The following is a 15,666-nucleotide window of genomic DNA, read 5'->3' as shown; positions in this document are numbered from 1 at the left end:
GTGGACCGTATCTTTCCAGCTACATCTCAGCTTTCTTCTCATGGTTGAAGAAGCTTCCCAAGGCATCCAGTCCAGTATGCTTGAACATGTAGCCAAACTACTTAAAGGATTAATAAATACTAATCACTGGGAAAGTTTCAGCTTCTTATAATGCCATTTCAATTAATTAATCAATGTTCCCAGGAACCTGTTAGAGCTTGGTTAAACATGATACTGGAGTCTGAATGAACAGCAACATTGGACGGACATGCAAGTATCATATCTGAATTCAGAGTATGCAGCAGGGTCTTTTATTACTTTTCTAGACCCATTCACTATGCACATACGGATGTCTTGGGAGTTCTTCCTGTTCTTTTTCATTCTCTCCTCATTGTCAGTTGGTGCCATGGAGGAAACACAAGCGCAGTCAGTTATTTCCAAGACAGTGATAAAGCTGTCTGTGACATGCTGGAGAAACGTTTCTCAAGCACCTGTTGCTGTTTAGGAATGGCTGGAAACTTAATGAGCCCCTGAATGTGTTCCACCATGTCACTTGGGAAGCAAGTAAGGCACCTAAACACGGAGTATTAACTCATTGCTCTGGTATCTCCCAACTGATGCCAAGCAGACGCAGAATACTTTCTATGAAACACAAACTTCATATATCTGTTTTATCTCATAACTTTCATGGGATGATAAATACAAAGCAGTATGATGATACATACAAAGTACTCACCGTAATGTAAATCATGTATACCCTTATCCATTGTAATGGCAGACATCTCTCAAATCCATTGTGTTGCATTTTCTGGCATTTGGGCAATACAGTCCTCAGATTCATCACTGAAATGGGAAGACCACAGAACACAAGCTTCTTCTCAGTAGCAGCACTTTATGCAGGATCTGGCTTTTCTTTAACATTTCTAGCAATTCTTCCTGTTTTTAAAACAAATACTGAAACAAATTTTGTGAGTGCAACTAAGTTTTTATTCTACCGTGTTCAAGGAAGCTGCTGTTGAATGGTTTGGCATGAGAAAAGAGAGGATGCTTAGCCCTTCTGCTTTTAGGATGTAGGAGAAGTTTTCTATTTTCAGATCCAGTGGAACTAGCTGACTCAATAGACTTGCCAGTATTAAGCATCTTGTATCTTTTTATTCAATTACTTTGGATTGACTTCCCTGGGACTGTGCTTGAGCAAGGTTTCAGAAGAACCTTGATAAGGACATGGACTTTTATGAAAGCAAAAGCAGTTCTAGTTTTCATCTGCTTTGTACTTAAATTTCTTTTTCTCTGTACATACTCGAAGATCTTATCCTGTGACTTCCCTAATTCCACGTGAAGACTGAAAAACTTGCTGCTCCACAGAATGTATTTTTTATAAGAATTGATACTCCTTTCATCCAGTGAGTTCTGTTACAAAAGAAAACTTTCAGAGAAAATGAGAGGCAGAATTTTCAAGCTGGGTGCATAGAAGTTACTCTCCTATTTAAACTCTTTCCTAACAGAGACTGACTGTTGTTGAAGCTCATGTGTTTAGATATTGGTCTTCTCATCTGGTAGCAAAATGAAAGGAAATCTGAAGTAAATGGTAGCTCCAAGCATTTCATTTTGGAGTCAATGTCATTCATCACTTATAGGGAAGTTCCTCAAGCTCCCCTTTCCCCCCACAAGTTCTTAGGAAGGCTGGGCAAATTTTCCTGATACATTTTTCCTTTTCCATATTTCCATACTTCTTCCAGGTTTTCTTCCTTGTTAGTGGCTGTTACCAGAAAACCTGGAGGGCCTATATCTCTCTGCATTTTTTCCAGAACTCAGATATTCTCGTTCAGGCTTCAGTTCATCATTACCCTGTAGGTCACCATACTCGGACCTCTTTCTAGCCTGAACTCAAGAGCAGGAAGGGACCAGCTGACCTTGTGACAGGCACCTCCAAATCCAGGATCCAGACATTTGCTGAACACGTTAATTGCAGCAATTGAAAATTTTGGGAAATCAGCTTCAAACCCTGCTTCATAGAAGCTTAGGTTTCTCCCTGAATTGCACTTTCCTGAGCTGATACATATTTTGAAATATTAAACTGTGAACTAATCTCCAACCTTTCATCCCTCACATATAGTGTTCTTAAGAGTGGGTCATCTGCCTGAGCAGAGGAAAATATACAGTGTAGTATAGGTCAAATACTGAAAAGTAGACTGGAAAGATGTATGTTCTGGGTGAAAAAGACAACTGATCTAAAAAAACCAAGACTTAGTACCTGTGTTTGAAGGGCTTGTTTTCAGAAGTAGCTCTATGCATGGGTAGGTAAAATATAAAATTTTAAAAAAATTACACAACTGTGAAATTGATTTTCAGTATTCAGTTTCTAGAGTGGAAGTACATATACAAACATGTATCTGTATGGATGTAGCTATGTATCTAGCTTTGTTCATTAACTCCTAACTGTCTGGTTTCCATATGTTACAGCAGTAATTACTTGCATAGGGTAGACATGTAATTTCCCAGAACTAATTTTGAGAATCAAGGCCAGAAAATGAAATCACTGTTAACATTGGACAGTATGCATGTGTCAGGAGTGTGTACTGGCGCATTCTTTGAGATATATTCAGTTCTTATTAATCCATCAGAAACTATATCTTCGAAATCATGAAAGCTCTCATTTTCTTTCCTGGAAAAGGCTAAAACATAACTGAAACACTGGATGTTGTTTCCTCTAAAGCTATTAGTAATTGGAAGACTGAGTTTATAAAGTTCTATTTCACAGCATCTGTTTCATAGTGTATTTTAATTTTTTTCTTTGGGGAAAAAAACCCAACAAACAAACAAACAAAAAACCCCCAATCCAAATCCAAAATTTTGAAAACAGCTGGTTAATCTGAGAGTCCAATATTCTGCTGTATTCAGAAGTCAATCAATTTTGTTATCCAGAAAGAAGACTTGACATCAGTAATCTGAAAGTATTTCTGTGCCTCAAATACACAATTTTAGATGGTCAGAAAAGAGTGTGTGCAATAAAGTACTTTATATTTCAGAGTAGTAACAAAAAGTCCTTAGATTTGTCATCTAACTGTTTTCTAAAGGAAGCAATTTGGTGAAAGATTCTTCATAATTTAACAGTTCGGTCATCACAAAGAATTAAAAACAAGGCATTTTTTTGTAATTACATTAAACATCATTACAACAAGTGTTTTTATTCTAATTCTGAGAAGCAGGTACCATGCTGACTTGAATTATAATTAGCTTTTAAATAAGAAGTCCTTGGCATGACTAATACCTGCAGAATTAATCAGTATTACTGGTTCTGTTAACACCTTCCAAAGCAGCATACCTTCTAAGCAGGAAGAACTTAAAAGGAATGGGAATATTAGTCTCACTAAAAAGCAATAAATGTCGTACAAAGTAGGGTATGTTGTGAAGCTTCAGGGTTTTAGCCAGGTTGTAAGGTTTTACTTCTCTAATTCTAAATGAATCATAAAGGCTAAACATGCATCTGGAAATTCTAAACCAGAATGTTTTTTTCTAAGTTGAGAGAGTGATTTGGGAGTAAAGATATTGTTTCAAATGCGATGAGTGAGCCAGACAACCTGTTTTAACTGGTCATTTCTGGAGCCAATCCTGAACTCTTACAAAAAGCTTTAACAAAGACCTTATAAAATGGGGTTAAGGTTTTTTAACAGATTTCCTTTTATCTTGCCTATTTCTTTCTTATGAGCTGAATACTGTAGTCCTCCCAAGAGCAAAATTCCGTTGGACATCAGGTTATATATAAAGTCCCTTTAATACTCTTCACATTGAGAAATTATAAGGTGCCATTCTCTCTGACTTGTATAGTCTAAGGCCAACAGAGTTTCTGAAAAATTGTCTCACTGGAACTGAGTGCCATAGATGCAGGCAGGACATAAGTAAGCACAGCTTCATCAGTTGCCATGGACTGCTCCATTCCAGTCTCCTGAGAATTTACCCCTTGTGCCTCTCCAGAGTGGAAAAGTTGCAGCATTTTGGTTAGATAGTAATCTCAGTAACAATGTCTGAGGGCAGAAGATGGCAATTTCTGGGAAATCAACACAGGTAGCAGTGAACCAAATCCAATTTATTATAATTTCATAGTTGTTCTACAAATTGCCTTGCATCTGGGTTATGGGTTTGGGGTTTTTTTGCTAGGTCTTCTTCTGTATAGCATCACCTTTGCAGGATTTTTTCAGTAGAGTTAGGCAAGGAAAGGTTATCAGACTGTTTTTGTTTTAAATATGCCTGGAGTGAGTCAGGGTAACATTTAAGACAAGCATACCTTGGTTTCTTGATGTGATTAAAATGAGAACCCTTCCATGACAGTGTTTGTCAGAAAGGATACTTCGGGCTCTCCCAAGATCTATGACTCGAGTTTGCAGGGTGCCCCATGCTGGATGCAGGAATTTTGGGAGAACCATTAGACCTACAGGCAGGAGTTTGGAAGCTCCAAGCCTGCCCCCAGGTTGTGTGTGGAAGTATGTCAGGGTTCTCCTCCAGCCCTCACAGCTAGGTTTTCCTTGTATGAAAACTGTGAGATGGACCCACATTAGCAGAATCCTCCACAGGAATTCTGGATGTTTTGGCATGGTTTCCCACCCCAGAGGTGTGCACACGGGAGTCCTGGCCTTGGAGTGTTCAGACTTCCAAGTAAATGCGAGGGAAAGGTGAATCCTGGCTCTGTGGCAGACCTGCCAGTCAGCCCTGGAGGCGCAGAGCTGCCATGGTCCCAGCACTAGGGCAGACACTGAATATAATGTTTCAGGACCAATAAGCCATGTAATAAAGGTGAGAGTCTGACATTTAAACTTCTCTAACTAGTTCTAGTGCATAGCACTAGATAAGGATAAGGATCGAAATGACATTGTTCCTTGCAAATTCATGGTCTAAAAGTTGGTTTAGTCTCATTTCTACAGCATAAAGAAAATAATGCAGTAATCTGATGTAGAAGGAAAATAGTAAGGTGGTCATGAGACTTTAAAAATTTGGGTTTTCTGAGAGCTGTTGCACAATTTAAAACCATAAAGGGAATAACTGGCTCGTGTGTTTTACAGTTTTAGCAACAATGAAATATTTTATCAGTTACTTCAAATATTTTTATTTACCAAAGTAGGATAGTAATTTCAGAAATGGAAGCAAATTTATTTCATTGTTACAGAAAAGTCCATGGTTTGGGTGCTTTTCTGCAGCACAGCTTTTCTTTTTGGCAAACATTGATCTGGATGGGAAAATGTGTGTTACATTCATTAGAAGAATAATTATAGAAGGAAGATCCTTCTGTGGGAAACCCGTGTATCCAACAACTGCTGTTCTCTACTGATGGGTTGTATCAGCATACAGCCATGTATTTCAGGCACTGAAAGTGGGCTGGGTCCCTCTGCAAGAGCAAAGTTTCAAATACTTTTGTTGTGTGTGTCAGTTGTGCAACGAAGGCTAATTCTATCTGAATACAGTATGAGAACCACATTGTTAGTAGACATTTGCCAAATTAATGGTGTTTAAAACAGCAATTATAATTGCAAATGGAATTTCAGCTGTTTCACCTTTTTTAAGTGAAAGTCCAAGTTTTAGCCAATTACAGGTTCTATGAAAGTTCAAACAAGACAGTGACCGTGAACCATGTGTCTTAGGGTTAACCTCTAATATCTAAGCTAACCTCTGCCTCAGCCCATAAAAGCTTTGATCACTGTGAAAACCAATTTATGAATATGTATAGATAATAATCCTCATTAAAATTTTACTGTCCTCTGAAGTAAATTACAGGCAGCTTTTTTACTATTAAATTCTGATACAGCTCAAATTGCAGTAGGTGTACAGCAGGCTTTTTTCTTTTTCAGACATTTTATGATAAAAGGTGAAAATTAACATTAACAAGGTTTGTGAACAGTAGTATATCATTTGCTGTCTGGCCCACTAATATTTCTACAGTTGACAAATATTTGAGGGTGAAAATGAACACACATAGAGGTAATCTTTTAGTCTTTTAAAACAGTAACATACCAAGCCATTAAAAATTATTAAAAAGAACAAATCACTCCTGTAAACTGGAAGCAATTTGCAAGCTTGTTGATTTTTTTTTTTTTCTAATACGAAGTTGCCTGTGTTGTATGGTTGATACAAATTGCTCCAAGCCCTAACAGCAGGTGAAGTTTGAATGCTGAACTTCGTCTTGTTGGATTTTCTTTCTAAGCAGTTGGATCACTTTCTAAGCAGTGATTTTGTAACTGTGCCAAAGGGTTGAACCAAAATGCACAGAGTCATCACTTGCTGATGGCTTTCTATACAGCTGCCAAACTGTATTTCAGATGGGGGAGTTCCCTACTCTTCTTTCCAAACCTACCTGTTTAACTCCTCTTTCTAGATTTTGTGTTCCCTGCCCCTGCTTTAGCAGGCAAACAAGCTTGTGACAGATTTTCACTAAAACTTTGGGTTTATTGTAAGAAGTTGTAGTGAGATGTTTAGGGAACTATTATAAATCTTGGTTACTTTGATTCCTTCCATTCCTCTCAGCATTTCACAGTGGTTTGGGACAAAGTCCTGGCTCATTTAATCAAGAGACATAAGATCAGGAGGTGTTTGTGAATCCCAGAGCTACAATATTGTCAAATCAAAGTGCAGTCCTAAGCAAGCACTTAATTTTGCTTTCCTGCAGCTACCTTCCAACTAAATCATAGATATCATATATTTAAAACAAAACCTAAACCCCTTAGTCCTTGTTTTCCTAACTGCATTCCTCTATGGTTCTAACATCATGTTTCTGTGATGGACTAATCAGAATGGTCTCTCCCTTGCTTTGCATAACAGGGACATCTGCATGCCTTACTGAGAGAAAACTGTTTTCTTTACATTTCACACATCATTGGCAGTGCTAATTTTGATAGATTGTCTATTTTTTTTTCCTATCTGAATGGCATAAAGGATAACATTAAGTAGGAAGCCAGCAATATTTGCAGAATATAATTGCAGGATACAGTAGGTATGAGGAATGGGCATTGCTTCTCATGTAAATGTTTCTCTTCTGAGTAATTGAGACAGAAATGCCAGACACAAACCTGAGGTAACAGTTGTTACCTCCAGTAACTTTGAATGGTGCAAAATTATGATGCACAATGAGCATTTTAGTTAATGTTTTATGCTGTGGTTACACTCAAGAAATTTGAAATTAAATTAGAGAGGTCACAGTTTCACATTGTCCAGACTTCTTGTCTTTTTACCTAGAAACTTAGTTCAGATGGCAAATCAGATCTGTCTTTTAGTCTACTTAGCCTCACCAGCACGAGATAGAGGGAGAGTTGCACATTTTTCTTAATGTAGCCGGGTCTGAACTATGCAGTTTGTGCAGTAAGAATAAGTTTAATGTGTGATAAGAATATACTCTTGGATCATGTTCAAGTTGGCATCTACCATAACTGCCACATCCTTCTCAGCAGAGCTGCTACTCAGCCAGATCTGTTCCTAGTCTCTGACACACCGCTTCTTCCCCTCCACATTTGATAATGTTTTAAAACTCTGTTTCGTATAAGATCTGTATTCTACTTATGCTAATTAAGCCACCAGCTTCTCCTGTTATCAATTTCACTAGATATTGCAAAGCACATTTTTCTTGTCTCTTCAGAGATTTGGGGGGAAGGTGGGACCTCCTTTTGGACCTTGACCAAAAGTGTTCTTTTGTGGTATGCAACTGGTATAGTCCTGAGCAAAATGTGAGAATTTCACACAAAAGCTGGGCATCAACCTCTGAATGACACTTCTAAGCCTTACCACTGAAAAGATTGAATCATGTAGTCACTGCACGTTTGTCCTTCCTGAAGTCATAATTAGCTGGCCAAGAAATTAGTCCCAGTAAAGTCAGTATTAAAACAGTCTGGGGCTATTGAGTACCTTCTTATTCTAAAATAAGTGATTGAAGCTGCATTGTTCTTCATCTACTGACATTAAAGTGCTTCCATCTGCAATGACACCCTTATGTTAATCTTGCTGATGTGCGCTAATATGAAGACTTGCATAAACTGTAAGGTTATTTTCCCATAACAGCAAAAAAACCCCATGATTGTCTGTGACATATTTGTCTTAGTTTATTTCTTTGTTATAATTTTTTGAACCATGGTCAACTGGACCTTTGTGCTAGAAAACTCATTATTTTGTTGTATTTTTTGATACTCTAAATTGAGGTCAGTGAGAGTTTCCTATGGCTCTCTGTATAGCCACAGGAAGGATTTCTCTGGTTATATGTTTGCTAGAGACCTTCTTTGCTTTGTTAATGATGTTAATGATGGATTGCTGATGACAGTGCAGATGAATGTGCAAGAAATCTTCCTAATTTGCTTACCCCATGCAGTTTACCTGCATTTCTATGGAAGCGAAGAAGTGAAAAGAAGAATTATCCAACTGCTTATATTCACTGTCTCTTTATGTTTTCAGTAATCATGTCAATATAGGTTTATGACACATATGTATTTTAGCTATTTGAAGAGGCATTTGATAGGTAATTTTAGTTATTAATTTCAGGGATATTGTTAAAAGGCTAATAAATAAATCTTTATTAATTGGGGTACAGTACTGATTTTAAGATTCACCATAGCTTGTTGGGTACATCTTCTTCATTCAAATTTATGTGAAAAAAATGCAAGATTAAATAGCAGGAAGCCTGGTCCACAAGAGTTTGTGAAGGAAAACGTATGGCTTATTAATCGTCCGCGATGCCCCTTCAGGCATAAAGATGAGTAATAAAATAAGTCCTTACTCCTCTGCTTAATGCTGCTTCTGCTACAACTTAGCTTGATTCCTGCTATTTGCCTATTACATTTGTACAAATGAATGGGCAGGAAGGGGTCGGAACAGAGAGGGAACAGGGAGAGCTGTGGCTCTTTCCCAGGTGTTCACATCCAGAGAAGTCATCAGGGTATAAAGAACTGAAGAATGAGGAGGGAGAGTACCATGGTGCTGGGAGTCTCTGACTTGGAAGGTCACTTTTGATCTCCATTTGGGGGATGCTGCAGCTAAGTACCTCCCTTGTAAAGACATTGCAACAGGACCATCTGGCCTCTTCATTTGTCATTGCTTTGTCATACCCTTACCCTGTCTGCCTATCTATTCACATGCTGCAATAGAAAACTATCTTATAACACATGACTAAAATGAACTGTCCCTTTTTAAATTTAAGGAATCACTTAGAACTCCCCTCCTGTCTTCAGACTTATTTTGATATTCGTTTGATATATTATGTTATAGTCCAGGTTGCATATTAACAGTTGTTAACCTCACAAAAATGATGTTTGACACCTCCATTTGCATTTCATGTGCTGTGTGATGGCTAGCTGCAAGAATTCATGCTTATGAATGTTACCTATGATGAAAAATACGTCTGTGTAACTGCTGCATCACAGCTGGAGAGCTGTAAGCAATACAGGGAAAATATTATCCAAAAGAAACTTGTGTTACTGTAATTATATACTGCAAAATAAGTAATCTAATGTTCCTCTCATATTGATTTTTAAAGGGTGAACCAGGTTTCATTGGTCCACAAGGAGAACCTGGGTTGCCAGGGCTACCAGGAACAAAGGTAAGAGTAATTGGCCAACACTCCAGTGGAACGTCCTTAGAGCCAATGTCAAATTCAACTTCCTCAGCAAGTAGTAGAGACTGAGACTGTACTAGTGGAGGAAAATGTGGAAGGTTCATGGACCAGTGCTATGAGATATGTGTCTTTTACCGATGCCGTCAAATAATGTGAAGGCAGATGTTACATCCATTCACAATTTGAGTTCATCCATTGCCTTTGCTCATGTTAGCATGCCAAAACTTGTTCAAGAGGCATAATATGTATTTTTAGAAAAAAGCTTGAAAGTGTGTGGAGGTATTAGAACTTTGATATTGTAGACCAGACTCTGAAATTACAGATCCACTAAACCCATATTTATTTATTTCTTCCTGTGGGTTTTTTTTTAGCCATTGTATGGCAAAGTTAGAATATTATGAAACCTACAGTCTCAAAGTTTGGGAATCTTTATTGCAGTCCTTTCAGAATAGGGGAAAAATACCTTACAAATCCCATTTCCATTTTGAAGCCCTCTTCTTTTGCCTTCAAGAAGACTGTATTTACTCAGGGGACAGTTCCCCAACTCATTTCAAGTCACAGTTGAACGTGAAAATGTTTTCTTCTGATGGTTTGGTTTCTTTGGTCATGCTGAGTTGGTGTTGTGCTGAAGACCACCTAGTATTTTGTGATATATTTGTATCTCTTGCAATAGGGTGACAGAGGAGAGGCAGGCCCTATTGGGAAGGGTGAGCGAGGTGAACCTGGAGTTCCTGGACCAAAGGTCAGTATGATTTTATGTTGGAAATGTTTTGCTAGCTTTACACCTATGAACCCATCTTTTTTCTGCAGAAAAATAGAACAAAACATTGGTGAGTAAACTTTTAAATGAAAATTCTGTCAAATACTCCAGTTCAGTTCAGAAGACAATAGCAGTTTTGTGTTCACAGCTGTGGAACTGCTGTCTGAATCAACTCTTATTAGTTGGAAAGATACTACCTACATACACTGTCACAGAGTTAGCCTAATTCATTCCAGCTAAAGTCCTGACCTCCAGGTCCCTAACTTTCAGCATCGAACTTCAAACTCTTTGACCAGTGAAGCTATTGAATGCAGAGAAAATCCATTTTGCATGCTGTTTTCTAACTCTGTAAGAAAAAGATCATTCTAACTACATTTTAGCATTGTCTTAATATTTTCCACTGCGTCAATACCATCAGTTTTCCTTTTCTGGTACATCTTGAAAACAGTAGGGCAGATTCTGTGCTCCTTGGCCAGTTAGTTTGTATTCACCTGAACTGCTGGGAAAAGAAGTTGTGGTAATGCTTTATTTTAAGCTCCTTATTTTAGGACATTTAACTATCTTCTCTGTCTCTTAGCTATCATTTTTCAGGAGCTATGGAATGACATAGGTCATTCCCACAAACCAATGTTAACGATGTCTACTCTTTACTAATGCCAATACTACTTTTCCTTTGAAAGGATGGAATCTGTGGCCTTTGCATGCTGGTGTTAAAGAATATATTACTCTAAGTGCTATTAAATTCAGTGCCTTTACAGATTCATTATCTTGGTCATATAAAATGAAGTATTTCTGCTGTTCTATACTGTAGTTAGTCATTACTAATTTTCTTTTTTCTTTTTCTCGGCACTCCCATTTCTCTATCATCTCTCTCCTGTCTCTTTTCCTTCAAACAGGGGAAAACAGGTGAACCTGGATCTAGAGGCCCAAAAGGGTCAAAGGTTAGTAGTAACAAAACTGTCTTTAGTGGAGTAATTAACACAATGGTTTTAGGATAAATTATTTGTAACATTTCACAGAAGCTTCACTTATCTCTTTAAAAGAACTTGTAGCAGTCTGCAGTGTTCTTTATAAGCAAAACCTTCTGACTTTCACTTTCAACTATTAGAATAAAATCCTGCATGTTTTAAACACTGTTTCTGGTTCTTTCCCTGTTAGAACATCTATTCAACTGCCTGTGCAACTTGGTTTCTCTCTGTGTAACTAATGTGTGTTAGTCCTCGCACATGCCAGGAACCAACACCTGACAATGCCTGTGAAGATTTAATTGGTTTTTGCAATAATTCTGTGGATCCACACTTTGATGAATTGGGTGGGAATCAGTGGTATTCCACATACTGCAGGCTGAGATATGTTGGTCATAAGTCCTTCAAAGGCAAGACTTGTAGGTTACATTAGTGTTTAACCTACTTTTAAAAACTATTTTGATTATATCTATCCATCCATCTCTATATAAATATAGTTGATTAGCATATATGTGAAGAGAGATAAAATATATGCTTTTCTATTACTTCATCTGTTGTGCAAATACTGTGCTCACTGGACTTCATGTTATATTATGGAGTCAAAATAAAATGAAAGTAGAATTGTTTTGGCAGTTATTGAGTCTACTGTCGCAATAAAGATGACGAGACAATGGAGACTGGTGGGATACTGTTTGCAGCGCTTGTAAGGCCCGTTCACAGTGCTTAAGAACATGATTAGATAAGTGCCACTTAACCTCATTCCAGAAGGAAACATTGGAAAGTGAGGGAGCAGATGAGGAGATTAAAGCATCAGAGTGAGAGTGGAAGAGTGAATCAGCCTCTCATTTGCCTACAGTACCTGGACACTTCCAAAATGCAGCAAAAAGATAAATACATCCCCTTTAATTCCCTTTTTATCAAAAAAGAGAAATACACTTTTCATTTTACCTGCATATTTGTCTTGAAAATATGGACCACAAAAGTCAATCCAGTATTGGGAGCTTCATTTTTTAACATGACATGTTAAAAATGTCTAATGACATGTTCACTGGCTGCTGCCAAGGCGACACTGAGAGACAGATGTCACAACCTTGATTTTGTCCTGCCACTAGCCTGCTCTCCATATTCTTCATTAGCCCCAGGAAAGTTTTCTGGTTTCTACGTTTTCTATTACCACAGGTGAATTAATCATTCTTCCCTGACTTTTGCCAAAGTTTTATAGATTTCAACACGAACAAAAGTTGCAGTTCTTACCCAGATTAATCTGGAGTAAAATAAAAATATACAATCTTGCTATGAAAGCATGAAATTAAATGAATCGTAGTTATTGGATGCTGGGTTATGAATGCATACATGTTTGAAATTCTCTCTGTTGCTTAAAACATATTAGTAATAGTTGGGAAAAAAAGCTTGATTCTTTGGGACTTCTTATTCCAAACCAATACAGCACTCTGTAACAATTCACACAGAACAAAATGGGTCGTCAACCCTGCCACAATACAGATTTTTAAAGAAATTTTTCCTTTAATTAAGATCCACATTCTGTTTATGATGAAAGACCTTTTAAACTGGTTTATTTAAAAGGTAAGAACTACATGATATATTGTCAAATGGCATATCTGTTTTCAAATATCATTTTTGCATAGGGCGATACAGGTGACAGAGGTGACACAGGATCTACAGGCCCACGGGTAAGTCTGCTTCTCATTTCAGCTGTTTGCTTTCTACTCTTAGATTCAGTCCACGCTATGAATTGAAATTGTGTCAGCAACTCTAGTTAATCTGGTGAAATTGGGCAGTTGACTGGTGGAATGTGTGTTGCTAACTGGCCTTTAATATGAATAACAGCCCTTGCTACCATTTGGAGCAGTCTCCTGTTCACAGCTCATGGGCAGGATGTTACATGCCAGATGTTCTGACATTGTTCACAGCTAATACAGAGCTAGAGTATGGGAACTGCTTAAATTTTTAACCTCAGAGGTTTCATATATTTGCTTTCCCACTGCAGCACAAATCACTGTGTACTGACTTGTTTCTTTATGTTTACTTTTGAAAAAATATATATTTTCCTTTAAAAACAATCTTTAGTTTAATGGTAACTTTTGTGGTTTGTAGTAATATATTGTAAGTATAACAAGATTCCAACACCACCCAATCAAATCAAAGCATGTGTCAGTAGTTAAATGTGTAGAATAGTCTTTGGCTATTTTTGGCTAAGTCTCAAAATTTTTATGGAAAATATATTACAGGGACCACCTGGACAGAAGGGTGATCAAGGTGCAACAGAGATAATTGATTATAATGGCAATATCCACGAAGCTCTGCAGGTATGCAATACAACACGGCTGGAGTGGCTTAGTCTGATCTGGGAAAGAGCAGTTTGACAGCATTCTACTTCTCTTTTGTGTAGACGTTGAAAACATTTTGTTTGCAAAGATTTGCAAGATTTGCTGAGCTAATTAATCAGGGATCTCTTTCTATATTTGGAAACCATGTTTTCTGTTCCATGTTAGACAAACTGTTTCCTTGATACAATTTAGCTGAGTGAATTAGCTTCATTTCCCCTGGAGTGTACTGACATCATCTAATGAGGATAAAGCTGATTCATTGCTGGCTCTGGTGCTTAGTGCTGAATTGATGTAATAAGCCACATACATAGGTTCAACAGAAGTGTCTGCTTTTCAGTTCATGTAGTATTATATTGACATTTCTTTTTTTCCTCTTTTTCCTCCTCCTCTTCTTATAAAATGCAAAGTGCAGAATATTTGAGATTTGGAAACCTTGTAACATGGTTCCATTAGCAAGCTGTGGATTCAGTCAGCAACTTGAGTTTGTTAAATAGACCAAGCACCAGTCTTCCAACTTATTTATTTCCAGAAAACTTATTTTGACTGGTGTGCAGAAAAGTGTGGAGGATTAAAGTGGGGTTACAAAAAGAATGAATGAGCGTTTGCATAAAAGCAAAGTACCAAGGTGACATATGTCATTGCAGTCAAGGTGATTTACACTGCAGTCTACTCAGATGCAAATTCCATGCATTATAGCTCTACCGAAGTGAATGGCTTGCTTATGTGCAACTGAAGAGTGAATTTGGCTCATTGTGCAGCTGATCATTTTCTCACTGAATCCGCTGAGCTGTTTTTTCTTGCATTTACTCAGTGGGAGCGGATAGATGTCTGGCCAGTCATTTGTTTTTCAAGACTTTTGAAAAATGAAAAAATCTCACTGCATTTACTAAAATGTGAAAGCTTGTATGTTGTTAAGGCTAAGTCCACTCTTTCATTGTGTGTGGCGTCTATGGGGAAGTCTACATAGGCATGTTGTAAGGCTCTGAATTATATCTGTCTCATTATTTGGTTTACTTTTAAGGGACACACAACTTTCAGTCTTTTAAATCAGTCTCTGAGATAGATGCCTGAAGTAGCCTGAAATTAATGTTGCATATCACCAGACACATTTACCAGGGGCTTTAGCCCCTGTATCTCCTGTATCCTGTCTTTGTGTGTTAACTCTGGCATCAATGTTACTTTCAAGTTTCCTCAGAAAAGCTGCAGCACATCGAGGAGTCTTAAAAAGGGACTAAAGTCTGAAGCAGTGGTTGAAACTGTATTAGGAGGCCCTTTTTTGTAAATAATTTCAAATGTCATCACCTTCTGATCCATGGCAACAAATAATTTACATTAATGGAATGGTTCTGCAAGGGTGATCTAAATAAGATTATACAGGAGCAGTCAAAAATACCCTTCCCAAATCCAGCTCAGTCCTTTCAGATGGCAAGCACCCATTCCTATGTTTCCTGGTGCCACCTTCTTGGGGGCTCTGAGATTTGCAGCTCTCCCATAGAAGCAAATGAGAAGTTTCAGTGCTCAGCACTAAGCTGTGAACTTGTACAGGATTTGGCCTGCTGATTTAAGAAGTTGACAAGAGTTTGCAAGATCTGGGCTGCCTGTCTGTTTTTTTAAAATTTAGTAATCAAGCAGCCTAGAAGCTTCAGAACAATTTAGTTTCTTTGCTTTGTGCCTCCCACTCAATTTCATGTGTCAGTGGAGAAGGTGTCTTAGTCCATCAGCACTGAAAATTGCGATCTTAAAATCATCATCATCATAGTTTGAGCAAGACCCCTGCTAACTGTATGCAGCTTTCACTTGAAGGACAAAATTCGTGTCTGTAAAAACCTAATCTTCAGAAGTATTCTGCAGAATTTCCTAAGGCAAAAGGCAGTAGCTGCAAAAGTTTAACCTTTGTAGGAACTACAGGATCAGATATTAAAACCTGAATATGCTGCTGAAAAAGAACCCGTTAGTGTGAACGTGGAAACATTAATTTGTAATAGTTTAGGTTTTCATATCTAAATAAACTAAACTTTTAACTATTTTTAAAGT

The 15,666-nt window shown here is 37.7% G+C and overlaps 1 protein-coding gene across 1 annotated transcript in view; it reads left to right on the top strand.

Moving 5' to 3' along the window:
• The window catches only part of COL25A1 (collagen type XXV alpha 1 chain), a 310,675-nt gene that overhangs the window by 274,546 nt on the left and 20,463 nt on the right, over positions 1-15,666 (top strand). Inside the window, exons 19-23 of the mRNA XM_037393238.1 lie at positions 9,482-9,544; positions 10,233-10,301; positions 11,216-11,260; positions 12,931-12,975; positions 13,534-13,611. Of these exons, the coding sequence (XP_037249135.1) occupies positions 9,482-9,544; positions 10,233-10,301; positions 11,216-11,260; positions 12,931-12,975; positions 13,534-13,611 (300 nt within the window). The remainder of the gene's footprint in view (positions 1-9,481; positions 9,545-10,232; positions 10,302-11,215; positions 11,261-12,930; positions 12,976-13,533; positions 13,612-15,666) is intronic.

This window comes from Falco rusticolus, chromosome 1 (assembly GCF_015220075.1).
Source record: "Falco rusticolus isolate bFalRus1 chromosome 1, bFalRus1.pri, whole genome shotgun sequence".
Lineage (NCBI taxonomy): Eukaryota > Metazoa > Chordata > Aves > Falconiformes > Falconidae > Falco > Falco rusticolus.
This window is presented reverse-complemented; position numbering and strand designations above follow the sequence as displayed.